At 40.0% G+C, this 27,974-nt stretch overlaps 1 protein-coding gene across 1 annotated transcript; it reads right to left on the reverse strand.

Annotated features, from left to right (window-relative positions):
• sema4ba (sema domain, immunoglobulin domain (Ig), transmembrane domain (TM) and short cytoplasmic domain, (semaphorin) 4Ba) lies at positions 1-26,984 on the reverse strand (the record flags this gene model as incomplete). Its single annotated transcript, XM_080505198.1, has 14 exons — positions 1-4,694; positions 4,902-4,993; positions 5,111-5,268; positions 5,701-5,816; positions 6,506-6,716; positions 6,987-7,137; positions 8,055-8,236; positions 11,212-11,369; positions 11,607-11,723; positions 11,947-12,058; positions 12,495-12,593; positions 13,929-13,991; positions 14,185-14,345; positions 26,867-26,984. The coding sequence occupies 14 exons, from the start codon at positions 26,982-26,984 to the stop codon at positions 3,922-3,924; spliced, it is 2,511 nt and encodes an 836-aa protein (XP_080361324.1). The 3' UTR covers positions 1-3,921.
• Between the last annotated feature and the right edge of the window lie 990 nt (positions 26,985-27,974).

The raw sequence follows: 27,974 nt of genomic DNA on the forward strand, positions 1-27,974 counted from the left end.
ATACAATACAAAAAAAGAAAAAAGAAACAGTAGTGATGTATGATACAAAAAAATACAATTCACAATTGTTTTTTTTTTTTACATTGGCAGCTGAATTTACAAAACAATTTTACATAAAAACGTTTTCTTTTCTTTCTTTTTTTCTTTTTTTAGCTTACAATACATGTTGACAAGATTGAGCAACTTGTACTGTCACAAATAGAAGGCCTGACTATAGTGGTTTATTAAGAGAAAGCAGACAACAATAAGTTCACTGTGGCATTCTGAGTTTAGGCTGTTATTCAAAGAAAAGTATACCTGCACACGGTTCACTAAATCCCGGCCACTATGTGCTTTGTTCATAAATTTTGTCTTGTTCTGATGACAGCCGCTTCAACAAAAGCTGCCCTTGGTTTTTAAATAACAGTCAAAGCGTGAGTCTTTCATACTGCATGAGTGATTATAGATGGAAAGTCTTTGAGAATCATCTTTGCAGTGCCATTTACAGGAAATGTAACATAATACTTTTATTTGATCATTTAAAAAAAAAAATCAACCAGTGGTTCATCCGTTTACTACAGTTTAAGAAAAGAAATGTTCCCTGACTGAGGTTGAAGCCATACAAACAAAAAAGAAACACCTATTAGCACATTTTGTACAGCACTGTCTCTATTAAATTACATGTATTCATTATTTCCTCCATACCCAGTTCCCTCACACCCACGGAGGAGCATTCAACTCTCCAGTACGACTACCTGGTTGGTTTATGTCAGAGGTCTTCAAAGTGTGGGAGAATGGCAGTGTACACCCCTCGTCCCTCCACTGCATAAGATTGTTTATCACAAGAATTTGTCTGGGTTTTTTTTTTGGTTGGATGCCAGACTTCTTGATGCTTTCTTGAATGACAAGATATTATGGTTAAATGCAGCTGGGATCCAGAGGCAACAAAAAAAAAACACAAATCTCCTTGTGGTCTGAGATGCTGTTAATTTGAAAAATCTTCAATTTTTCTTCTGGCCACTGTTTCAATTATGGTTTTGGACTAAACTTTATTTTCTTATTCTCATTGGTCTTCATCATCCTTACTTGCTGTAATTGAATTCAAGTCTCTACTCTTATGATTTCCTCTCAAAAATCAAAGGAATAATCTTCTCCCTTACCCCGAGAGTTCTCATTCTGGAGGAAAAGACCATCCCACACTTTGAAAACCACTGGTTTATATCATCCTATGAGGCACATCTCTTGATTATTGTTTCAGAAGGCATTATCCACTCCCGCCAAAGGCAAATTCCACACCAGATCCATAACTCGCATTTGTACTAAGGCTTTTAACATCATGTGCAAATCCTACGCATTCTGAGTCAAACTGTATGCCTTTGCATTTTGTCCACCTCTTAACTTTACTGGCCTCGTCACAATCTCAGAACCAAACACAAGTAAGACTTAAAAATAACACTGTAGGAAATATTATAAAAAATTAAGTTGTGCTATTATCTGACTCATAAATTTGGTGATTTGTGTGGTTTATACTCCACAATTAAAATGCACTAATATTATGTTTTCTTTTTTTTTTTTTTACTGAATGTGAATGAATGTTATTGCTTTTATGGTTGCCTATTAAACCACTCAAGCAAAGCAGAGGCTCTTTCCTTGAATTCATCATCACTCATCAGTTCATAACCATAATAAAAGTGAGGCTATACAAATGTGTGGTATTAAAGTCACGTTATGAATACATATACTATTTAAATACTGTATTTAATATAATTTCCCTTTTGTGAACAGTGACAGGTATTTAAAACATTAAAGAATGACTGAAAAATGCCTCTCTGTAAAATAAACATTTGGCCACGTTATCCTCATAAATACTTTGTAACTTTTACCAAGCTGCAATAAAACCTCTTGCCACAGATTTACCTCATCATACTGGACCCTCATCTGTTCTGATCATTTGTTTTAATTATGGCAGCCTTTCTCTGACTTTTTATTCCAAATTTCTGCCTAAAACGCAGCAAAATGGCTAAAATCTCTTGCATACCGGTACTTACAGTTGGTGTAATGTGCGTATGTGTGTTCTTATGTATGTATGTACCATGTGCAGAGGTGGAATTAATGAATTACTTGATTTGAATTTGGTGAGCTGACAAATATGTTTTGTAGATATGTTATAGAGATGCCTCACATTGTACATTATGTAACGTTCATAAGTAACTGGGAGGTGGAAAAGCTCCCATCTCCAACAGGGAAAAATGCCTCCGCACGCTGTTAAATTGGGAAGTTTCTGACAGATCCTCAAAGTTTTTGACTTGATACGATGGCATTTGCTCATCTACAGACGGACGGCATGCCAAAATGTACCCAGGTTCAAATCTCAGATGTGGCAGGAGGGGAGTCTGACACAAAAACTAGCTCCAGTGAACAGGGGAGGCGGCAGAATAGACTCTTGTTACTACATAAATAAACCTTAAAAAAAAAAAAAAATTAAACAGCTTGACTTAATTTAGCCTCGCACATGAAGTTTGTTAGTATTCCCATATGTTTGACATTTATTTGCAGATTTTTTTTGGGGGGGGGTGCAAACATGTTAGTGTGAAATGGTACTTTCCCAGCTCCTTAAACACATAAACATGCCACCATTCCTTGAATTGTTTTTGGGGAAAATACTGTGAACTTTTAATTAAGTACATTTTTAATAGCAGGAGCAATTACAATGTAAGCATTGTAACAGCAGCTCTCTCTCTCTCTCTCTGTGTGTGTGTGTGTGTGAGTGTGTGCGTGTGTGTTTGCAGTGCCACTGAATTCAAAGTAATCAACAGTGCCGACACCCCTTGTGCTTACTCGTTCTCCAGGTGAGGTTTTTTTTTTCTTCTTTTTTTTTTTGTGTGTTCACCTCATTTCACATTATTTGCTTTGCATAGACTGCCTATCCCATAAAGAACAGCATGATAATACCTGGAATGAGCTTTTCCCCTTTGTCACAATTGGAGAAAAGAAAGCAAGACAACTCTTGACGCTTCAGTCAAATGAAGTCAGGTCTCCTCTGAGGAATATCTATACCTGGTAACAATTTCAATACGCTATATAGCTCTGTAAGTGGCTTCATTTTTCACTAAATTATATCATTTCCTTTGTGTGTCGTGATTGAAGTGGAACATTTCTACTGATGTGATTTCTACCAGTTCATAAAGTTTGGATTAAATGTTTTAATCGCTTCTTTTAACAGTTTCAGTCTTGAGTTCTATTTAGGGCTGAAACAATGAGTATAGTTGTGTGAATCCACACGGGTTATCTAAGAAACGGTGACAGTTGAGTCTTTTCTTTTCTTTTTTTTTAAAAATCTTTCTTGCCTGTCACTGACTTGTTTGTGTATTTTCTGGTGTGAGCGTTTACCTTGCTACAGTACAGTACATAGTGCATAGCCTCTGTGAAGGGTAGACTCTTACAAGCTGACAGAATGAAACCAAAACAGCAAATACTGTGTCAGCCGTTGGTGGCTCAACACGTTGAGGTTGAGGATAACTCTGCCTCCCAGAGCATCACCAGTGTGTTTCTATGGACGGACTGAATGGCAATGCTCTGAAAAATCAACCGGTAGATGGGGTTTGTGGTCGGTGCCACCTCGAATGCTTGTTATATTCCTGTGAGCCAAATGTGTAAGCATCAAATGTCAGAAGGCAAACTGGAACTTCTTCACTGTGCTTCAAATGCTTTGAAAAAAAATAAAAAATTCTAATAAAAAACTGAGGGATGAAAGGAGAATCAAATGAAATGCACATGGACCACAGGAGCAGAAACACAAAAAAAGACAAAGTGCAAAATCTGTGTGATGAAATGTTTCTCCATGAGAGTGCTTTTAACCCTCTTGTGTTTTGTCTTTCTTGACAAGTGCATTCTTTCCTTTTGAGTTTATAATGAGTCACTCCACATAACATGAAGCCGTCCTCACACTATAGAGTCTTTAATCTCCGAGCCCAGTCTGACTCGAGGCCGCGGGCATGTCGGAGAAATCTCCACGTGACTCTCTCTCAAGTTCAGAGGCCTCTTCTCCGACTCGGAGAAGCTCTTGCTGTTGTCTGGCGACGAGCACTCGTGCGGCGGAGTGCTGCAGATGTAGTTGTCGTTAAGGGTCTGGTACCCCTTATGATCCGACGCCGATGCTGTGACTGTGTTGCCGTTCAGCGGTAAGTTCTCGGCGGGCTTCCCCACAATCCTGGGCTTCTTCTGCTGCATGTTGGGACACTCTCCCTCCTTCAGCATGGACTTCATGTGGTCGCGGTTCCTGTAAACTACAAACAGGGAGAAGACCACGAGGGAGAAGGCCAAGAGGGCGCACACCACGATCAGCTCATTCCAGTAGGTCTTGGTGTTGATCTGTGGCGAGCGGGTCTCCCCCGGCAGGATGATGAACTCCTCCTGGGAAATCTGCGGTGTGCGCGAGCGGCCAGTCAGGGTGGTGCTCTCCTGTCGGGGCTCCCCCCTCACGCAGTAGTTGGCCAACAGCTGCCTGAAGCCTTCTTCCACTGACCAGCACTCGTAGGTTTCTTGTCGGTCAGCTTGAGCCACCACCACGAGACCGCCCTCGGGGCTGGGGTAATGAAAATGACCCGCGCTCTCGCTGAACTCCCATTTCCTTTCAGCCAAATTAGAGCGCAGCTTGCAAGGCAGCACTTTGAATGTGTTGGCCGGGATAATAATCACCTGGCATGATGACATTCCTGGGGAAAAGGCAAAGCAGAGGCAGACTGAGTCAGATATTGCATGAAATGAGCTGTGCCACCTTATCTGTCAAAGATTTCTGAATAATAATGGATCGACACAATGAGCACATTTTAATAGAAAAAGCAAATAGAAAAAAAACAAAAAACTGAATGCAGAGTCCTGCTCTGTGAGTCTGACAGTTTGGAGAGGAGGAGGTCACATACGTGTAGGTGGAGGCTTAGCAAACCGACGGCTCTGCAGAGTCTTATTGCAAATAGCTGATGTGTCTGCTTCGTCGACATCGTGCTGCCAGGTACTGAAAAACACAACATTAATCATTCAGGTTGCTTTTCTTAAAAGCAATCTTCTATCATCTAATATTTGCATATCAGAGAAAGCTTGTTTGTAGATTCCGGTGCAGGGGGATACATACTTGCTTGGTGGAGTCTGTCTGACGTCCACACACTGCTTCCCATTCCAGGCGCAGAAAGGGTCCCTGGAGAGGATGCACTCCCCACAGCTCTGGTAATTAGTGCAGTTAGCTACTGGGACCTCCACCAGTTCAGAGAAAGAGGAAACATACAGCTTGCCCTGTGAGAAGAGCGAGAGAGATGACAGAAGGCACGGGGAGAGAAAAGAAGTGCCCCAAATGCAGTTACTGGGTTACTATTTTGATCCAGAGACGTCACTGTCCGACACTGATCTAAATCTACTGGGTTTACTTTCAAACGGCTAAAAAGGAATTCCTTTGCCCTGGTGTGTACGCCAAAGCAAACACATGCCAGGATTCAGGAAGTGTCACAGATCCAGCTGTTCCAGCCCCAGCTGTTTACAGATCCCCCGAGAGAAACATGCGCGTAATTAGCTCAGTGAACATGCAGCCTGCTTCAGGCCGTGACTCTTAATGGCTCATGGAATCTCTAAACTGCCAGTAAATGAATTTACTAAGGTCATTAGTCGACACAAGGAGCGAGCTCTGTGAATTAAAATGGACCCCACTCCTCTCTGAGCACCCCAACGTACCTTTTCTGAATCCAGTTCGATGTGCTGCACTGGCTGGGAGTCACGGAAAACCACCATCTCCTCGATGATGTGCATCTTGTTGTTGACATTGATTGCTTTATGGAGCCTCCCATCATCTAGAAAAAAACACCCCAAAACCGATTAGTCATGAGTAAAGTTTATTGCAATTAAAACTTCAGTTTAAAATATTTCACTTCAGAAAGTCATTCTGTCCTGCTGGAAAAAAAGTTGTAACTACCCCTAACTAAGATTAAATGGAACAAATTTAAGTTCAGAATAATTTGCACATTTTGGTTGAAGTCAGACAATCATGAGGAATTTCACACTAGATTTTGTTGTTACCAGCTCACAAGATCCACAAACAACAAAAGTAGTACCACAGAAAGCCAAGTAGTTATGCCATTATATAAACCCTCCAAATGTCACACCTGTTACATTTATTATTGTTCACTTTAGCTTATCATATAATATTATAAATATTAGTTTTTTAGTCTTAGAATTATTTTGAATCATGATTTCTTGCAAAGACTCACAGTAAATAAGTCAGGCAAAGTTCAAATAAACTGGCACACACACATACTACATAAACTGATTCACGATTTTATCTTGTATATTTTAGACAATTGTATTATACTTAGGCGAAGATAACTTATGCACTGTACATATTATTGATACTACGATGCAGGCCTTTTTCCAGACATTTATTTCTGAAAGTGTTCAGAAGGTTTCTTTTAGGTTTTTTTTCCTGGAAAGTGATATGATAAATGATAAATGATAAAATGATAAATCATCAGAAATCATTTACCCGTGCCGATGAAGAGCACATGGTAGGCCTTTTTGGCTGCCTGGACTCGATGGACGGCGATTTGCGTGTAGCGTACGTTGCGTTTCAGTAGAAGTGGCTGGCTGCGGATCACACTGTCCATCAGGAAGTGGTCTTTGACGAAGTTCAGCACCTTATCGGGCATGTGCAGTGAGGAGGAGATGCCCTGCTCCCGGGCAGCATTGGTGATACACTGTGGAGGCAACACAACTGAAGTTAACACTTTCCATATGGTCATTCTTAATGGATATTGACACTGTGTGTATTTACATAGCTTCTTATTCTTATTGTTGTAGGACTTATGTGATGTAACTGTGTTAATCCCATCAGGAAATAAAAGGGTCATCATTTTGAGGAGAAACTGAGGTTGTAAAAGAAACACCTGAAACTTCATAACATATACTGTCACTGAGACATGTATTTATTCAGTTTCTCCAGTAGAGAGCAGCAAACAAGCACTCACCGCTCCAGGCCTGGGCTCTGGGACTGGATGGTTGTATGTGTACCACTGCTGGGTCTCTCTGTTCACCTCACGGTATCGCCCGTTAAAAGCCTTTTCCACCTGGTCCATGGTGAAGGAGCACACAGCGGAGCTTCCTGATGCCCCCTTATACCTTGTGAGACATAAACGAATGAGTGAGAAACCATTACAGCCATCATGGGTCAAGTGCACAATGTTTCGTCTCCTCTTTTGTTTGAGAATGTTCTTCGTACATACACCCTGCAAAAATTAAACGCAATACATTACAAATTCAAATGAGTACAAATTCCCTAAGAAGAAGCCCACCTGCCACAGTGGGTGGAATATATTTCCGGTTAATTGTATCTCTCTAATGGTCTTTCTTCATCATTTAAATCTCCAAAGCTTTCATAGATTTCATGACTGTGGTGGAGAGTACACAACTCTCTTGTTTTGTTTCTGGCCTTAACAGAACAGCTAGTCCCAAGAAAAATATACTCTTAAAAAGTACAAATAATTGTATCTGGAAAATTCCAGAGGAATTTGCTATCATCTGAAGTGGGACTTCCAAAGTGTGGTAGCATTAGCCCCCCTCATAGAGCTTGTATTCTGCCCCACAAACTCTCACATTGCGCATGTTTTATCTTAACCAGTAATTTCTTTGGTGAATGCTGGAATTCCTTTTTTATACTTCATAAAATGATCTTATCAGCCGTTGGGATGTAAAGGCAATCAAAAAATAGTCACAACTATTCTCGTGTTAATGAATACTTAATCTAAATATGTGGCGAGTGTTTCTATACAGCCTGCACTGTTGGAAATCTTTTTTCTCCACAGAAGCTAAATATAAATCCAACCAACTTCAGTTTTACCAACAACTAAATCAAAGTATTGTCATGAAATGATTAATAGTTTTACTCGCCACATGTTTCAATTTATTAGGATATTGATTCCGATTTAATAAGATTTCATTTCTCATGTACGCAAACATCTGCACAGCACATCTGAAATACATCAACTGAACAACTTTGACGATGTGTTGATTAAATCCATCGAAAGTGAGGTGCTCACCACTGAGATGTAAAGACTCCATAAAACACGGTGTTCTCCCAGTCCTCGGGGCTGGGCGTGAGCACAAACATGTCCTGGATGATGTTGAAAGGGAAACCGTCATCCGGCAGAGAGCAAAGAAGCTGAGCTTTCAAGAAGGTCGTCCATTTCTTCTGCAAAACCCTCTCACCTCCGATGTCACCCTGCAACACAAATATTGCAGGTTCAAAGTCTTTCTGACATGAGGCCAGCAGAGGGTGCAACAATATCAGTCTGACACCTGTGGTGACTGAAGACAATGGCTTTGCACAGTACAGTTTGATCCGCATTGTGACTTCATAGGATCTGACAGGCTTGCATGGTGCAAACCATGAAATGGTAATATGTGCCATATGCGCTGTAGCCCAAGTACACCAGAACATACCACACATATACTTTAAACAATGTCAGGAAAACAGTTCCGTCATTTTTGATTTGCTTCTTCACATCAAAAACAAGGCTTTGTGTCCAAAAAGTGAATTGATGTAACAGAAGAACATTAACCCGCTATAGTAAAATCATAATGAGTGAAATCAATTGTGCGTGTACAACACAGATACACCCTGAGGCGGCAGACTTCTAGGTCATGAAAACAATATACAGCCTCACACAACTGGCAGAGATCAAAACACTCGGGGCTTAGAGGAGGGCAAATGCTTTTAAATGAAAAAGAAAAAGAGACATTGCTCCTCGACAATCCTTCTTCAGTGACACTACCGCTGTGATTCAGCGCCTTTGGCACAAGCCTTCAAAGTGCTATGAGAGACTCGGGACCTCCTTGACATGCAGACTAATTTGGCTACGCAGATTGTACGATATGATGTCAGCACAAATTGGAGGGCAACTACATCTGAAAGCCTCTGTGTGAGAGTAATTCCAGATTGTGTGATGCATGTATGAGACTGAAACAGATTATATTCCACAAAGAGCCAGAGGTCTCAGCAAGGTGCCTCAATTTAAGAGTTTCATTTGGTTTTAGATTCACCTGATATTTAAAGAGGTGACCACACACTCAGTTTCTCAGAGATCTAATAACCTGAAAGGTAACCTTTCTGAATTTGGTATATTTAGTTCCTAGTTTCGTTTATTCATATGGATAATGGTGGTTTTTTGTGTGTATTTAATCTGCATGTATTTAGAGACATGTTAATGTTATGTTGAAGTAATTAATCTACATATATTGGTATATACGTTGGTTGTATTTTGTGGTCATTTGTATCTCAATATAGATATATATTAATATATGTGTCTTATTTTTGTGTATTTAATACAAATATATTGATGTATATGTATTGGTGATATTCTTGTGTATTTAATCTGTATGTATTGGTATATAGTTTGCAGTATATTTATTATTTCAAAATTATTTTCATTGATAAATATGTTGCTGTTATTTTAGTATGAATTATCAACATATATTGGGATAAACTATATGTCTTGGTATTATTATAGTAGTAATATTATGTATATAATGGCAATTCCATCCATCCATGCATCCATGTATCCATGCATCCATGCATCCATCCATCTATCCGTCCATCCATGACCTGAACAGCATAAAACCCTTGAAGATGCAGCTTCAGTTGACTCTGGTTCAGTATTACATTTGTAAGAGGAAATGGCAGCACAGGATGAGAGGGGAAATGACACATGACCAACACTGAGCTTCTGAAGCAATTACTTATTGTAGTAACCCAGGCAGATAATGAGCAACATACATATTCTCTGGTCCTTCTGGCTGAACCCAGTTTTATAATTTAATGCCACTCTGGGCTTAAACTGACTTCTGAATAATTGAAGCAAATGCATCCCATTCATTAATCCCTTGTAAAAGCATCCCCTTGTTCAAAAAGCTGTTCAAAAAGCCAAGTACATGGCAGGCAGTAATGGCTTCTTTCTGGGAAGCTGAACAAGCCTGCAAATTAGAACATGCTTTGTGTTGTTTGTTTCCAGCCAAACATTGTTTATCATTCCATAGTTAGCCTCGATGAAGTGAAACCTGTGTTCTAAACACCTGCATACACAACAAACACAGGGACTGCAGCCACCACAGAGAGTCAAACAGAACTTTGAGGGATGAGGACAAAGACTGGCCTTTAATAATTCATCTGGACCTGTATTGCACTATAGTGATACTCAAAGCACGTGAATGCATCTGTCTACTAAGAATGCACCTCGTATTAAAGCTGTGATTTTCATTTCCCACTTCCTTGTTTCAGCCTTATTCAGGGGGCACGTTGTGGACTATTATATAAGCTCAGGATGCTTAAAATTCAGCCCATATTTTAACCGTGAGAAAGCCCGTTAATAATGTGTTGCACGTCAATATTTGCGTAACTCTGTCAACTGGAATGTGCTGTCCTTAAATGTGATGTATGGAAAAACTGAAAGGATAATTGCATGAAGATAAAGAAAATACAGCCTCTGGGCAATGACTGCAGCAGCACTGTGATTCACAACATGGGCTCTATTTGGCACCACTTTAAACTGTTGAAATACATGTTTAATACATATGATTCCTTTCAAAGAGATAAGCAATGGCCTTGTTGATAGTTAAAGAATCCGTCAAACAAGAAACTGGCATGTACACTTTCAAAATGTCAGATTACTTCATTCTGACTTCTTGTATGGGCGAAAATCAGCGACCACCGAAGGATGTGTAAAACAAACAAAAGATGGCCTTAATAATCCTGTAAGAATTGCAAAAACCCTAAAAAGTATTTTTAGCTTTCACCCAAATAATCTTCCTTGCGGCCGCCTCTTTTCGGATCATAGCACCATCTACTGTACTTGCTCCATTCTGCTGCACTTAAAGATGGCTAACAAGTCCCTGACCTGACGGGTGAAGCAAAGTCACAGGAAAATGCAATCTCCATGTTGGGTTTTAATCCTTATTTTCTTCCAAATTAAATTTGTCATATTTACATCAACTATAAGCACACAAGACGAGATTAACTTTTCGTATAGATATATATAGTCTTAATAAAGACTTGTACATGCAAAATGCGCAAGCACACAAACAAGCCCCTCCTTCCCTGGTTTGATGGATTCCTACATTGATGGTGGGGGTTGATGCTGCTGAAGGGTTAAAAAAAAAAAGCCTCTTTAGATGGACTATCTTCCTTCAAGCATCACTCACCTTACACACGCGAGCAATGCGTGACACAATCGTGTTGTCAAAGAAATCAAACTCCTTTCCCGCTTCACTGAAGAAGAAGTAAATCTTATCATCATCGCCCACTGGGTTGCCCTTGGGCTGGCTCTCCTGTATGTAGGCAGAGCCAACAAAGGCAGGGTCTGAAAGGAAAGCAACAATACTGTCACACAGGGATTCGGGGACAGACGCCCCTATTCCCCCTGACATCCACACATTAAATGGAGTGCAGATTGCTGGTAAGACTCTTCCTATACATATTATCTACTGGCACATATAGCTGGAGAAGGGCCCTGCATCGTATAAGGTTTGATGCATCTACCTTTTTATTATGTATGATTATATAATGAAAAGTCTTGATGTCTCGCCACAACACCTACCTTGAAGCCAGTTGAGGGAGTTTTCTGTTTTTAGAGCAGTTCCTTGGCTTAGACTCTTGTAAATGATGGGTTCATTTCCTTGGAAATTACTGACTGTACCAGCATACAACTCCCCGTCTGCAATGCAGAAAAGAAGACCAGCATAATGACAGTATTTATCACAGGGGAATGGGCTTCTGCGTCATCCACGGTAATGAAATCCAGAGGTTACGCCCTAATTTGTGTCTGTATCAACCACATGTATCTCGTTTCTCCTCTGATTCCCACGGAGGATTTTATAAATCAAAACTTCTAACAAAGCCTGGTTTCTATCGGGAGCTGACAGCTTTGTGAGACCTACCAGCCATGATGGCCGTGGACTTGTATTCAGGGTTGAATGGGCAGCGGCTTCGTCCATCCTCGGTAACAATCTCACCCGTATCACTCTTGACGAAGGAGAAGTCTGCAGTGTTCTGGAGGAGAAACAACACACACAGTTATTAAAAGTCGATCCATAACCTGCTCTGACAGTCACCCCTCAGGTCATTCATGTTTGCTATGGATTGTTCTAAAAGGCCCTGAAATATTTAAAGCAGAGGATTGGACATCAAATTGATGCTCATATAATGAAATTACATGCATTAAATATTTTGATCCATTTCCCATAGGCACAGCATGTAATAAAATAATGCATTCATATTGTATCTCGCTGGCAGAAGCTTCGGCCAGACTGCTAAGTGAGTTTAGAGGCAGGAAGCAGAGGAGCATGCATTTGACTGTGTATTTTCTTCCTTATGAATCTAATAACAGCATCATAAATGTATACAGTTTTGTTCCAGGGTTAGTGCAAGAAAATTTGATATAAAAGAGAACACAAAACAAGGTGCTCGAAAAATATGTTACACTTACAATATAGGCACAGACTGGGCTGAAGGCATAAGTTCCACACACGTAGAGATGGGTGCTGTTTATTCGTAGTAAAATCTTGACGTAGTTGAAGCAATCCGTCTAAATAAGAAACACAGAAACAAACATCACATTAAAAGTAGTTGACTTTGTTGATCTTTTATGAAGTTGACGCCAAAATATTCCACAACGCAGAAGGGTGGTTTAGAAACGTTTGTTAACAAAGCTAGGGTGGTGTGCAAGGAAATCAAATTAATTACAGACATGCAGGTGGAAGATAAAGGTGTAACTTTATGCTTTGAACTACAAATTGCTTGATTCAATTGCAGTTTTTAACCAGCAGCTTGTAATTTGTGCAATGTTGATGTTTATTTCAGACTATGGCATTATTTTACTTCAAAAGCCACTATTAAATTCTGTCTTGCTTAATTTTCACTTTTTTATATTTACTTTCATCGATATACATACATCTTCTTTTTTTTTAACCTATATGTCTTTATTGTTTTATTCTGTGAAATACTTTTAACTCTGCTTTTGAAAATTGCTATTTAAATGAAGTTCATCACGAATGTGGAGTGCTTGGAATAACACATTATAAATTAGCAGGCTACTGTGACACTAACAGTTTCAGCAGTAATGCACAGATGACTAATTTCGAAATAAATTACAAAGTTATAATTTACTGACATTTCTGTGAGCTCGTTTTTGTTTTCGATGAACACAGTTGGCAGAGCTGCTATCTCTGTCCCTGAATCGGCTGTTATGTAGTATAAGAGCTGTTTACTGATTTTTACAAACTGGTTCATCTCAGCTTTTTTGTTGCTGCTTTGTGTCATCGTCATTTGTTTGTTAATCTTTTTCTTTCTGGAAACAGGTGTTATGGCAATACTGGCATTATGCCATCCAAAAAATTACCCAGCTTGTCTGATTGCCTGCTGTGGAGAGATGAAAATACAGACTTTAATAGTGACTAGTGATTAACTTAAACAGGCCAAGATGACGTGTAGTCAAACTGAGCCACACAGTGTCAAAAGCTCTGCTACTGCTTAAAAGCAAAGCATGAGTCATATTTCCAGGTAACTTGTAATTTTAAGTAAAGCAACTTTTGGACTTCTTTAAAATTTGCTCAAACTTGAGTTTTTGTTTCGTGCCCAACATGTTTTTGCTGAGTGAATAATCTCAGTTTGCTTATGGTTAACAGCTGGCTGACAAAAGAAAGAGTGTGACAGAGGAGCAGTGTGTATGAAAGGAGGGAAACCCAATGTGGGAAACCAGAAATCTATAAGTCGACAGGAAAAATCCAGCGTACTGCCTGGAGTCTGTTTACCAAGGGCAGTAATAGTCAATTTAGCCAACCAGGCAAACCTGCAGTCATGCAAATAATGCTGGAGCTGGATGAGCTCATCTGCTCAAGCTTGAAAGCGGCAGCTGACTAACCTGCAGGTCTTTGCCTTTGAAACTGCACTCGTCTCTCTTCCTCTCTGGAGTTTTCCACGTGAGCTGCAGGAGAGAAACACTGTCAGACTGGCGATGTTGGTATAATACAGTGAAGTGTGTTATATTCTCATTGGACCGGTGGGATCGTATCATATTTATCACCATATTAATGTGGCACCCCTGAGATCCTATTATAACTACATTCATATTGATACAGTGCAGACTATATGGTGGAGCAGTTTACAGATGTTCTTACATTTCTTTGGAGCTTGGCTGCACTGATATCAGAGAGGTTGAGGGCGAAGAGAATCTCCCGGGCACCAACATACAGCATGTTGTCTTCATTACTGAGAAGGACGGAGGTAAAGTTGGAGACTCCGCTGACTGAGAAACTTCTGGTCGTCCTCTCTTTTGCATCTGTAAAAAAAAAGAAGAACAGAAACGACAGAGAATTCATTTGAGAATCCGTGTCGGCAGACTATAGCAAGCACACTGTCCTTTACATTATAAGCCTGTTAGCCTGTTAAAGCTGCAAATGAATAAAATATACTTTAATATGCAAAGTAATGGATCGCCTCTTCTTTTTGTGAAAGCTCACTGTAATTGATGTACAGTACAGAAACACAAGATGCTTTGCATTAATCGAACTTGCTAGCACCACATACACTGTACACAGTTAAGATATTTTATAGGTATCTTAAGTTACATATACTGGGGAAAAACAATGCATTAATCTACATCTACAAATGCACAGTAGTGAAAAAATATTTATTTCTTGGTAGTTTATGAGAAAGCATGCAAAAGTGATCACACGGTGACATAGTGGTTAGCACTTTGAGAGCACCAAGAGTGTGTACATTCTTCCTATATGTGTGAATGGCTTTCCGGAGTACTCTACTCTATTTTGCTTCTACATTCCAAAAACATGCATATTAGGTGAATTGGTCCATTGAATTTATATACGCATGTGTGTCTGAGACTGGTTACCAAAGACAAGAAAAGGTGAGATAAAGTTCCATTCAAAGTCATTCCAGTGATATTGCGATCGCAGGGTCAGTGTCAGGATGACAACAGAAACTCCTGGATTTAGACTGCAGGACAGTGCGTTCACTACAAATAATCTCACAAGCCACTCTGTATTTGATACACCAAAAACAGGTTTAACACAAGTAATAAATGTCTTCTAAATCCAAGTAGCTGCTCTTCAGAGTAAGAGAGAGTCCTCTTCCTCAGCAGGTGGCTTTGCTCCAACCACATTAACGCCTCCTGACTGTAGCCCAGGGTTAAATCATCAGCTCTCCTAATCACTGCTTTAAAGGCCTGCGTGTATCTCCGATTTGCAGCAGTCTGGAGGCCCCCACTGCCAGCCCAGCTTGAACAACTTGTCCTAATTGCTTGCCAGCAAAAACAGAAACTGTGAGCTGATGGAAACTTAAAGTGACTGAAGCCGCGATACGAGATTTCTGCCCCTGAAATGTGACGAATGAAGGAGGGGAAAATAATAGGCCGATAAACTCCAGTTATTTTACAGTGAGGTTCTCTAATATTGTTTTTCTCAGTGATGGTATTTCATAGTTGATCTTTGTGATTCATTCTTTAATGACTGCTCTAAAAGACAGCACAGAAATCAATAAGCTGCACTTCAAAGCTAAAAGAGATCTTTCTTTTTCTTCAACCGAGTTTCACATTCTTCACCTCACATGATGAAAAGTATAAAAACAAACAAGTTATGAATAACTTGTAAAGGAAAATTGTGTTTTGTTTTTCATTTTGTAAAATCTAGAAAACAAAAAGCTTAATTAGTGTTGTGAAGCTGTGACATTAGCCTCAATGTCTAATGACTGTTTTACTAATTACATTCTGTTGAAATGAGATCAAGCAGTTAGAAATCTCTGTTACATTCCTAACTTTCAGATATAACCATATGTAGAGTTCAGGTTCATACCCGGTTTATCTTGATAACCCAGATGAAATCAGCTTTAATGTTGTTTTCAGATATGTGATCATCAGACCTGAAAATTTAATGTGTGAAGCCACAGCAAAATATTTATTCAGTGGGAAATTACAATGCAAACCGAGTCCAGAGAACATGAAATGAAGGCTTGTTGCCCTGTTTAAAAAAATTCCTGTGAGTTCATTTTAATCTGACAGTTGACTTGAGTTGAGGCACCTCTTCTGAAGATTTTATTTCCGTCTAAATTCACAGGGATTACAGGCATGGTAGACCAAAATTGGATTACAACCACAGATGCTGGTAATAATTAAAGATATGGCACTTCCCCGCATAAAATGAATCCACTGCAGATAGGCTCATTATGTTCTAACAATGTGTTATGCGCCCTGCGGTACGAGTGACCCAATATAACCTCACCTCAGCGAGTAGGTGCAGGAGGTTGAGACTTCCTCTCCCTCAGGAAGACATTTTAACAGCAGCATATCGCCACGGCAACAGTGAGGCACATTGTGGTTAATTCTGTCTGTAAAACCACGAGAGACTCTGCTCAACATACTGTACATGGACCCAGTGGGGCCGTTCCCTCTCCTCGTCATCATCATTACAGGATAAATGGACTCCTGCTCCAAGCCGGTTGCCCCCCCCCCCCCCCCCCCCCCCCATACACACACACACACACACACAGCCATGGGCAAATTTAACTGTGATTTACAGAGAGAGAAAGACAAATGCCAAAGCTTGAACCTAAACAAAAGCTTTGAGGGATTTTCGCAGGGAAGGAAATCTACACAATTATTCTCTGCAGTCAGATCTCCACTGACATACTCAGCAACTACAGATGACAAAGAGAAACAATACAGCCCCCGACTGAGTCTCATTAAAGATATCCGGGAGGGTTATGGAAAGCTTTTCCTGTATAATTTCAGTAAAACAATAATTTTTCTGCCAAAAAACTGCTGGATGACTGTGTTACATTTCTTTGAAGGAGTGGGTAATTGTTCAATGGTGCATTTCTACATTAACATTTTGCCAGTGAGCTCAACAAGGTATGCTGAAAGAAAAGGCAATCTTAAAGCTACAGCACAGTGTTGGAAGCGTGCGTGCTTGCGTGTGTGCTTGCCTGCTTGCTTGCGTGTGTGTGTCTGCCTTCCAGCTTGATGATTGGATTCTACAGTATGCATAGGTTAACTGGTAGAACGTGCAAGACGTCTGTCTTGAGTTCCGGTGGAGGTAAAAATAGAGCGCAAAGATGTATTCTATAATCAGACTGATAATAAACTGCTATTTGAAGCTCCAATCTCATTGTGAAAATACAGATGAGTTAGTGACATTTTTACTTGTGATACACGGAAGTTGTACTTGTTGTCAAAAGCACAAATGTTGCAAAAATGCTGCTCAAAAATGTCTAAAGCAAAGGGATTTGCACACATGTGGCATGACACACGCTTGGCATTTGAACATGAGTAAAAAAAGATTCAGGCACTTTTGACTGTCCTGCAATCGATGCACGAAGGTCGTGCAGTGGTTGTGTGTGATAGATACACATGACAATTGTGAAATGTTGATCGCATAACCACTCCTTAGTCCAGAAAATATTTGGTCATTGGATGTGAAGCAAAATGGTCTGGAAGAAGTCTGACATTCTGAAAGGCAATTTCTTGCCATTTTTAATTTGTGAAATCTTGTGGTTTGGAGACCGTCACGACCTTCACAGTTAATAAATAGCGAAGAGACTGAACTGAAAGCTAATGTTACCTTGCACTTACAGAACTTTATGACCTTATGGCAATATGACAACTACGGTTTGAGATATTGACTACAAAAATTAGAGCCGTACACATGTAATATAATACGTAAAGGATTTCCATTTGTAAGCCTGTTAACTAATTAATGGGATAGGCCAGCATATATCATGTTTCAGTCAATGAACAGTCATGAACTTTCACTAATCCGACCACACATGTAGCTACAAATAAATGACTCTTATTCGTCATTGTAAATGATCACAATCATAAAAGTAAGTACAATATTATTTAGTGGGTAATACTATCTGCTGCAACTCTGCAAGATCCTTAGGCTACAAAACTCCTGGTCCACTCACCGACAGGGTCAAACACTGTGCAGACTGTTACCCTCAAACCATGTCTAGTGATCGAATGAACCCCCACTGCAAATATACCACAGTCTCTTAAAGAGTCTCCTCTATTGTTGTTTTGACTGTCTGAGGTCGGCTCTTGATGGGTCAATCCATGACAATGCAGCCCCAGAAATGTTGTGGTGTACATCAGGAGAAGAGAGGCAGACGGAGGAGTTCAAAGAAGGTACGTAAGAGTGAAAGAGGAACTGCTAGCGGCAACAGAGGGCTACCGTGTCACGACTGAAGAACAGAACACAACAGAAGGTCACTTCAGTTTTTTCAGAATAACAAAATGAAAGAAGGTCATTATAAACATTAGATTATCTTTAACTTGAAGTGACTTGGAGGGGTTTAGTTCGAGGGTTCATCCACATTTCAATACAATTTGTGTTAAAACGTATTCAGTAAAAGTAATAACTCAAGTATAAATATTTGAAAAAATTCCACTTACGTAGGATACGTTTTTCTACTTCTCACCAGTCCTGTATAAGTGTTCATCCAACAAAATAAAATAGACTTGTGTTAAATGTTTAGAGACTTGACAAAAATGATTTTTCTGGAATACATTTTTTCTCCACTTCTCTGAGATACATCGGGTCAAGATATCAGAAAAACTGAACAGGAGCCAGCATGTCAAGAACAGTAGCTCTATTGCATTAGACACTCTGCAGATAACATTTTTCACCAAAATCTCTTTCTACAAAAGAAACCGTCCCTGTGAAAACTGAAGCCTGTGAATTATCCAGAGAACCTGGGATATCCACCGAATTACTCACTTGTCATTTTTCAAACAAATTCGAGTTCACCTCGATTTCCTCTGAGATACAGCATCTTTTCTGTATCTCAAAAAAAATCGCAGCATATAAATGGTTGCTCAGCAAATAAGTTTTTGCTTAATAATGTGCTCCTGTGGCTCTTCTGTGTGACACATTTTGTGGAAGAATCAGACACCGAACTGCCAAACTTTTCTATTGGGTTGAAGAAACAAGCTCTCCATCCAGCTGCAACTAAAAACAGCACACAAAGAGGGAGCCAGTCGACAGAGCTGGAGGGCTTTGCACCTCACCATGTCATTGACACCTGACCTCTGAACCTTGGAGTTTAAAAGAGCAGCTTTGTGTGGTTGGAGCACTTCATGCGTGGCCTCTTCTACTAGCGCATGAACAGCAGCAGTTCAACCTCTGACAGCTGCAAGCAATATGAGATCATTGCCATTATTATGTAATTAAAAGTCATTTCTGCAAATGACACTGCTAAATGGACTGAAATACTCCCAGAGACTGACTTGCTAATCTATTTAGAGTAGAAATTAATTATACCGGGCTTAAAGGAATCCCGCCACAACTTTGGAGCAGATTCCATGATTGGTGTATGACCAAAAAAAGTGGAAGAATCATTAAAATTGTGGAACATCCCCTCTGGAGAGGGATTGTGGAGTAATTTCTTCAGTGACAGAAAATCTTAAAGGCCTCTTTTGTAGGCCACATGTAACAGGCTGATTCAGCCAGTGCCCTCCCTTAAGAGGAGGCAGCCGTTATCAGCTCTCACAGCTGTATGTTCAGGAGATCGGGCGATTGTATACCTCATTTAAAGCACCCACTCCTATTTGCTTTCTGCAGAACTACAACAAAACATTGATAGAAACTAAGACAGACTGCATGTGAGTGTTAAAGTACGCATAAAATCTGGAAAAACCTCCCCCAGCATCAGATTTCTACCTAAAACTGGACTCCTGTACTAAGTGTGTACAAAAAGCACCTGCCTTGGTTGCTTGGCTGTTTATAAGATTATCATTTCATCCTGTTCAGAGTTAACACAAAGAGAAAAAGCTGTGTCTCTTTGTTGTCTACAAGTGCAAGCAAAGGATGCTCATTATAGATCATCTATGCAGGGAAATCAGATGACCCGTTTCCAGTCTTCTGACCATACAGACGACCTATATACTCGTGTATGAGAGAGTGTGACAAGAATGCTTGCAAGATCATCTTATGGGGGCAAGAGTTACATTGCAAACAGGGTTGAATGCTCACAAGACACACTTAACACAATGAACTGAGATGGATCGTTTAATTTAGTCAAAGATACTAACGTACCAGAGCTAATGCCTGTTTATCATGGGATCAACTCAGGAAAAAAAGATTTTCGGGACTTTTTCAAACAATAAGCAACTCACCAAATCAGTCAACAATCATGTCTTTGAATTGCGTGATAAAGTTAAGGTAACATGAATGTAAAAGGAAAACATGTAAACTCCACCACAAGAGCCAGCAGGATTTTAAAAAGTTCAGTATTTTGACTAAGAGCTTAAACAGATTGAATTAGTGATCTGGTCTAGCAACTGAGCTATCATACATTGAGTTCTTTCTTATAGAAAATATGGTAAATTTATTCAGATATTCATATTCTTGCAAACATTATTCCACATCTCACTGACAGCCAGAGGGATTTGGCGTCTTCATCACTAAAGACAATACCTATTTCTTTCTAATACATCCTTACCCTTCATATAGATATATGGTGTCCAGTGAGAGCACCACAGGAAGAGCAAGAAAAATAAATCCTCAGTGTCACAGTTGGGAAACTGTGATGCAATTTATTTAGGTTATTTTATAAAGACACTGAGGACTGAGAGATGAGTGGGGATACCTTTACAGTAGCATAATCCTGTGAAAATAAGATGACAGAAATGACATTCATGAGAAAGGAAGAAAGATGATCAGAAGCAGTCCAGGGGGACATTGGGGATAAATCTCTTCCCATTGTCTTCATCTACCAACTGTACTTGTTCAAGGACTTTGCTTGGGATGGAACAGCTGAACTCTTGTAAAATCCAATTGCTTTCAGAGAAGTAATTAAGACTCTCGAGTGAGAGGGAAGCAATGACTGGTGCAACAGGGAGCCGCAGCCCCAACAGGATTCCCACTGGGTCAGTGTCAGGGCAATGCCAGAATTCCCACTACTGTGGTATTGTCTGGTGACATCAAGATGGAAAACAGCCCACACAGGAGCACTAACTAAATTCTCCCAAGTAATTTTAAACTGGCTATTAGGAGCTACCGCTGAATGGGTAATTGTGTGGGAGAGCAAACCTGGGAGGCTGAAGGACGGAGACAGAAGCATCTGGAGTGCATTAAGACAACAGGCCAAGAGGGTCAAGTCACCAGGAGATTCATTAGGCAAGCTGTGAGCCTGCTGTTTGTGTTGGTAAATTGTGGGGCTGCATCTTGTTAGCAGGATATTGTGTGCGCTGCACCATCCTGATTCTGAGATAGGTGGTAATTTTGGACATGACTTCAGGAAGAAGAGGCGAGAGAGTTATATTGTGAACACTGCAAGTACTGTGAATGCTGAGGAAAGAGCAGCGATTAAAATATGTGCATTGGATGTGCACACAGCAGGATGGGCAATAAAAAAAAAGCACCGGTGGAGCAATTTATGTGGTGGGATAGTGAAGTGGTGGCAACATAATGAATCTGTTAACATTTACATACAACAATCTGTTCCTCATTTATTAAAGCCATCATTTATGAAAGCGCGGCCACCTTTTCACCCTAAAGCATCCTTTTCTCATGAAAAATGTCGATAAGGCCGGGTGCTGTCAACATTGCTGGTAAAGCTGACCCAGGATTAACCAGAATAATGAAAACCAGCTGCAGGCTCATCAAGAACTCAATATAACCCTTCCTTCTGGTGTGAACACCTCTGGAGGATAAAACAAAAAAGCTGCACATGGGGTCCTGGCCAGGTCTCAGTGTACAGGAGCACTCTGACCTGTCCAGGTTGCGAGATCCCTGCCCTCACAAGACCCTGAAAATTCATGAATCAAGCAGCTTCAGCCTCTTGTCCCTTTGAGGTTTTGGTAATGGCTCAAACATGCCCTACGTTGAATACACAGACAATATAACTGGAGCCGTCTTTCGGTCTTCTGCATTCATTGCATATGCAATTTGGCATGATTCCAGGGATCTTTCTGATGGGCGGCAAATGGAGTAATACCACCGATGACCATGGGGCAGTGTTGTGTAAATATAGCTCATGTACGACCAGTGAAAGGACCAAAGACATCAACATAATGTGGAAGACAACAGAAAAGACGACCACATCCAAGAAAGACTGTGTGAATGTGTCGATACAAGTAAATCTCGCTCATGAGCTCACTAAGACATCAGCACAAAGAAGCAATTCAGATGACTTGTGTGGACAACTTATAAATGTCTTCACTTGCAAAGTTCAAAACAAAAGGCAACAAATTATCCCCCCCAAGACAAAATTTAAATCCTTCAAACAAATGTCCTATTTCAACAATTTGAACCTGTTTCATCGATGTTTGGATGTGAAAGGTCGTCCCACATGAAACCAACAAGATTCACTCCCCACTGCATGGATTGATGAACAACCACGCCAACGTAAGAGACACATGACAGTGTTTGAAACACACATAGCAATCTACATGTTGAGAGGAAGAATATTTGAGCCTTAATGGTTAAGCAACTTATTTGGTCTGTTTTTATTGATTGAAAATCAATTAAAAAAAAAAAGAAGAAGAAGAAGAAGAAGAAAAAGAAGAAATATGTAGACAGTAAAACTAATATTCTTTTCATCAAAACACATTTTTATAATTTAATTAACTGTAGAAAAAATGTTTTATGATAACATCTACCACCATTAAAAGAGTTTTACAGTTTTTATTGCCGATGAATACTGTTCTATTGGGAAGTCTGACATTCTTAACTTAGATAACCTTGGGTCAATTTCTACCTTTGTGCTAAAGTTTGCGTGCGCTGAAGTTATTTTTCAGCCAATGAATTGCATTAGCATTTTTCATGTCAGAAAATCAATACCGTTCAAACACAGCCTACAAGTTAACATTGACTGTTAATGAGTAAGCAAAAAGTATAACAATGAGTAATATTTACAGGGAATAAACATAATATTTTTTCTGTTTTTTTTTCTAATTATGTACCTTAACGTTTAAGAAAATTATTATTTTCATGCTGATACATCAGTGGAGATTGCATACTAGAGAACAGAAATGACTCATCACTCTTCTTCTGCTCGGAAATTATACAGTTGTTAATTCAATTACAACTGAATAAAGTCACAATCAAAGTCTTTACTGTGCAGCATCTTTTCAACAGTGACTCTGAATTTCCAGAAATGAAAAAATCCTTAACAAGTGACATGATGGAGTGTATTTAAGCATTCATATCATGTAAAAGTGCTGTTCAGCTATGTGGTATCAACACAGTATTGAAAAGCTGTTATCTCACTTGACACCACTGTCATTTTGAATTACTCAAGAGTGGCTGATTCATCTGGTCCAGACATGACAGCTTATAAATAATTAAAACTGCTTCATTCCCGGGGCGACTGCGGGCATGACCCCCTCAACAAAATGAAAGCACGACTGTCGCACGATGTGTGACAGAGGGCTGCACACATCCAGGGGAAAAGGCGGGCAAACTAAACGGCTTATAGGTGTGTCTTTAAATAGTCTTCCAAAACACTAAGCCATTCAAGCATGGTTTGCATTAAACCCTGGAACAAAAGTGGAGAGAAAAGCAGATGCAGGCTTTACTCCCTGAACCCATGATCCGTACTGATAGGCGCATAATGAGAACCAGACAAGTGTTCACACCATAACACATACAAATCCCCATTCATTATTCATGGCAGATTACCCTCTTCATTAAGGCAGAGGCGGGGACCAAGGGACAGAGAGAGAGAGAGAGAGAGAGAGAGAGAGAGAGAGAGAGAGAGAGAGAGAGCACAAGAGGGAAGAGGAGGGGAAGCTGGTCTCTGAAAATATAACCGGATGAGGATCAGCCATGCAGGCCTGTGGTCTGCCTACACCGCCGAGGTTCAAGCATGCAAGCTGTCAAGCTAACCGGCATCCAGAGGGGACAACAACGACCAGAAACCATGAAAAGACCAGGCAGTTTCTGCCGTATAAAGTTCAGGTCCCACAGGCCTGCAGCTCTGCATTCTGCTTTGATACTGTAAACACAATGTGACAAAGCCTTTCTGCAGGAGCCTGGAAAATGTCACTGTAGCAGAACTGACATTACCATAGCAAGTCAATGACTATCAGCAGGACGTGTTAACCCTCCTGAGCTGGCTCAAGCTTGTTCTTTCCCTTGTGTCACAATCTAAAGCCTAAAAAATGGGTCTGCAAAGATATTCTTACTGGGTCTTGCTACATAAGCCTGCGACTGAATTACAAGTATGTCTAAGCTGTGAACCACTTCAAGATATGTCAGAGGGAGCTGATAAAATGGCTCCTTGTTAAGTTTTATGGGGGATTGTAACTACCTCTGTTGTTAAAGCTGTGTCATTTCCTGCATGACCCGCCACCAAAAGGTGAAACCTTATCAATGTGGTCAAAGTTATGGCAACATAAAAGCTAATGACGAGGGATAAGTATGCTGAGCTCCAATAATATTACTAAAACAGACGAGCTGGAAAAGATGTCCTACCTTTAATAGCTTTAGATGTAGGGAATACATGGAATATATAATGAAATATACACGGCAAACCTTTGACATGTGGGTTTTGTGGTGTTGTTTAACATTGGCTACACACCCTAAAAGCCAATCTTTCATCGGAACGGGGAAAAGAGTGAAAGCGTCTTTTCAGTGGGTGATTGATGGTGTGCGTTGTTATGAAATGCTCTGCCAGGGCTGAGTTGAGGGCTTTGCTGAGGCTGAGAGTTGAGAAAGATTACCTGTTGCTATAGAAGTGGAAAGGCACAAGCTCAGACAAGCAACAAGGATCCTCTTATAAAAGCTTGCCTGGCTCAAAATCAGCCCCAATGCTGGAAACTGAATCAACGTCTATAATAGATCACTAACAAAGATCCATCAAGACAGTCTTCTCTTTAATGAGTATTAGTGACTAACTGAAGTTCAAGGACCTTCACCGATCCCATCATGCATCATCTTGTTGAATTCCGTAGGGAGCTGCCAGGGTAAAATTAATGTTTAAATCAAACTTGTCATCTTAAGTGCACATATAATTTGCATAATTACATCAGTGCAGATCTCAACTCTGCTCGGTACGAGTGGCTACGACACCCTCTATGACGAGAGCAAAGGGATTAATACTCCAAACTAAACTGCACAATAGGTGAGTCCACCTGTATCTCTGACATATTCAAGGGCTAAAACAGGGACATTTACTCTTTCGCAAACCCAAATAATTTACCAAGCAAACACACGCTTTACAAAAACAAACTATTTAAGAGCAATAACTCAGCTGTGCAGTGAGACTATGTCTGACTGCCATCAGTAAGTCACAACACAATAGGTCTGTTAATTTTGTAATTATGTCTGACCTGCAGGTGCTCAACAGAGGCATCCTGACAGAGCAGCGCCCATTCTCCGTGTGGATTTACATGGAATTTAAACCAAAGAGACAAAGGCCACTTCTCCCACCTGAATCCTTTTAGCTCTCACAATGAACACACATGAAGTGTATTGATTTTGGGACGTAGTTAATGAACAGAGACAGCATAGGGAATGATCAGCAGAATGTGAGAGCTCAAAAATCCAGACACTGTCACAAATATGGACCCCCAGACTTCAGATGGGTAGATGAAAAACAAAAACAGCTGTTTCTGTTGATTGTTAATCATACAAGTCATGCGCAGCAGAAAGAGAAAACAAAGTATCTAAACTGCTCATAACTTGTATTGCTGTTCTTTCTGACCTTTACTGGACGTTCTGCCATTCTGCCGATAGATCTGATGAACCCTCTATTGTCAGAGTGGCCACATTTGGTAACAGTTATTCCAAACTAACAATACTGAAACAACGACAGTAACAGAATCGAAGTTAATATGCGCTAAACAAAGACACAGTGTGTTAAGCAAATCCTGTGTATGATTCTTTATTTGTTAATGGTATTGTGAGACGGTATGACTGAAGGATCTATATAAAACATGATGTTAGACCCTTATATGAAGAGATGAATACTCAATACATCTAAAAGGTGCACACAATAAAAAAAAAAGTGTGAGTTTGGAACCTCTTAACAGAAGTATGAAGCCCGTCGCTTCCTTACTGAGTAATAATGGCCTGGTAGTTTTGTAAAAAAATATCTTTGTACTTGATTACAATAAGTTGTTTCTTCTTTGAACAAGTTACTTCACTAGTAACTAAGAATTAAAAGTATGTAGCCATTTGAGTAATGCGTGTGTTACTTCTCTTTCACTCAATTTAGATTTTTTTATTGTGCGTATGTGTTTTTGAAGTGTTGCTGTTTCACACTGACTGAGCTGTAAACACAGTTTAGTTCAGTCCAATGTATTCACTCATTAAGCTCAGCTGAAGTTACATCAATTAGTTGTAAGTCAGTTTGGGTTCCACACAATTATTTTACTAGGCTCTGTTATGTGTGCTCGAGGGATGCAATTTTCAACAATCATGCAGAAATCAGTACAGTATTACAAACATATGCAATAAAATCTTTAGAGCCTCAAATCTATCAGTGATACTGTGGTGACCAAAGCTTTGGATAACTAAATCTAACAACAGTACAGAGAGGAACATTAGCTCTGCACCTGTTTTCATGTGTGACAAAATCAACAATTGACGTGTTCATGAAAATTGTAAATCCATTAATGATTTTATAGTAGTAATCAGTGATCACATTAATAGTTGCTTCACTGTAATAGATTACTTTTTAGCAGGTATTTTCAAACACTACATTAATACCTATGACGGGAAGAGTGAATTGCATTAAAACACTGCAAGACATCTTACCCAAAAATGATCCTCTTGTACTGCAGCAGTGCAATATCAATGTCATGGTGACTGCAATTGATGCTCAAGAAGTTGTTAAACTTACTGTAGGAGAAGGTGAGGCGTGGAGTGACATCATTTTCCATGGCAGCTGTTAGAAAGCACCCAACAAGAAGGACAGTGTAGGCTGATAGACAGAGCCAAGCCATACTCATTGTCCACATGCCTGCCCAGGACTGCCAGCCAACTCACAGTATTTGCCTTTCAGGTTTTCGGGGAATTCATGAAGAGTGTCTTTTTAACCCGTGTTTATTTTCATTCCCTCTTTCTCTCACACTATTGTAGTGCAGCTCCAGGCTCCTTGAATGCGAGGCCTTTGCACTCTTGTGAAGGCAGGACACTCTGCCGTCGCAGCAGACGATGATGCTGGTTTGGAATGACGGCCTTTGACCTCAGAGTACAACAGAAAGCCTCCTCTGATGAGCCTCCATACGTGCACCACACCACGAAGTCTCAGCTGCGATCTATGAAGACAAAAGAACAAGATTTCGGTTGAGTGTATTTTATTAAGAAACTCAGATCGGTCAACTATGCATAAAGAAAAATGATTGCCTATTTGATCAAAATTGTTGATATTTTTCTGTGAGTGAAAAACACTATGAGAGGTTTGAAACTATAACATCAAAATGTATTTCCTTTGGATTAATGGTTCAGCACCAGTCTGTATCTATAGTACCACAATGAAAACCAGACTCTGATTGAGAGACTCTGCCACGGGGCAGTGTAATTTCTCTAATAGTGATTCTCATAACCACATGTTGTTACAGCACATTGAGTTTCTGTTCATCTGTATAAGCTGCAGTGATCACTAACAAAATACTACACAGTGTCTGCACTTCAGTACATGTGTGACTCTGCACAATTCTCCAGTCAGGTTATCGCGATAGTGTCAGACAAAAACAAACTCCCAGATCCATAATCTCCCTCTCTGAACAGCACATACCTGCTCCATTGTGCACTGCCCTGGAAAGAAAAGAAAGCACAGATTTCTTGGAAATCCTTGCTAAACCTTCAAGACAATGAAAAGGTGTGGCACTCGGATAAGAGATCATACTACAGAGAATAACAAGAAGCTTCTTCTTCATTGGATTGACTTCAGTTTCATTACTCAGTAGAAAGAAAGGCATATTAAAACCTATTGCACGGAAAGACTT

Source organism: Blennius ocellaris (genome assembly GCF_963422515.1).
Source record: "Blennius ocellaris genome assembly, chromosome: 11".
NCBI lineage: Eukaryota > Metazoa > Chordata > Actinopteri > Blenniiformes > Blenniidae > Blennius > Blennius ocellaris.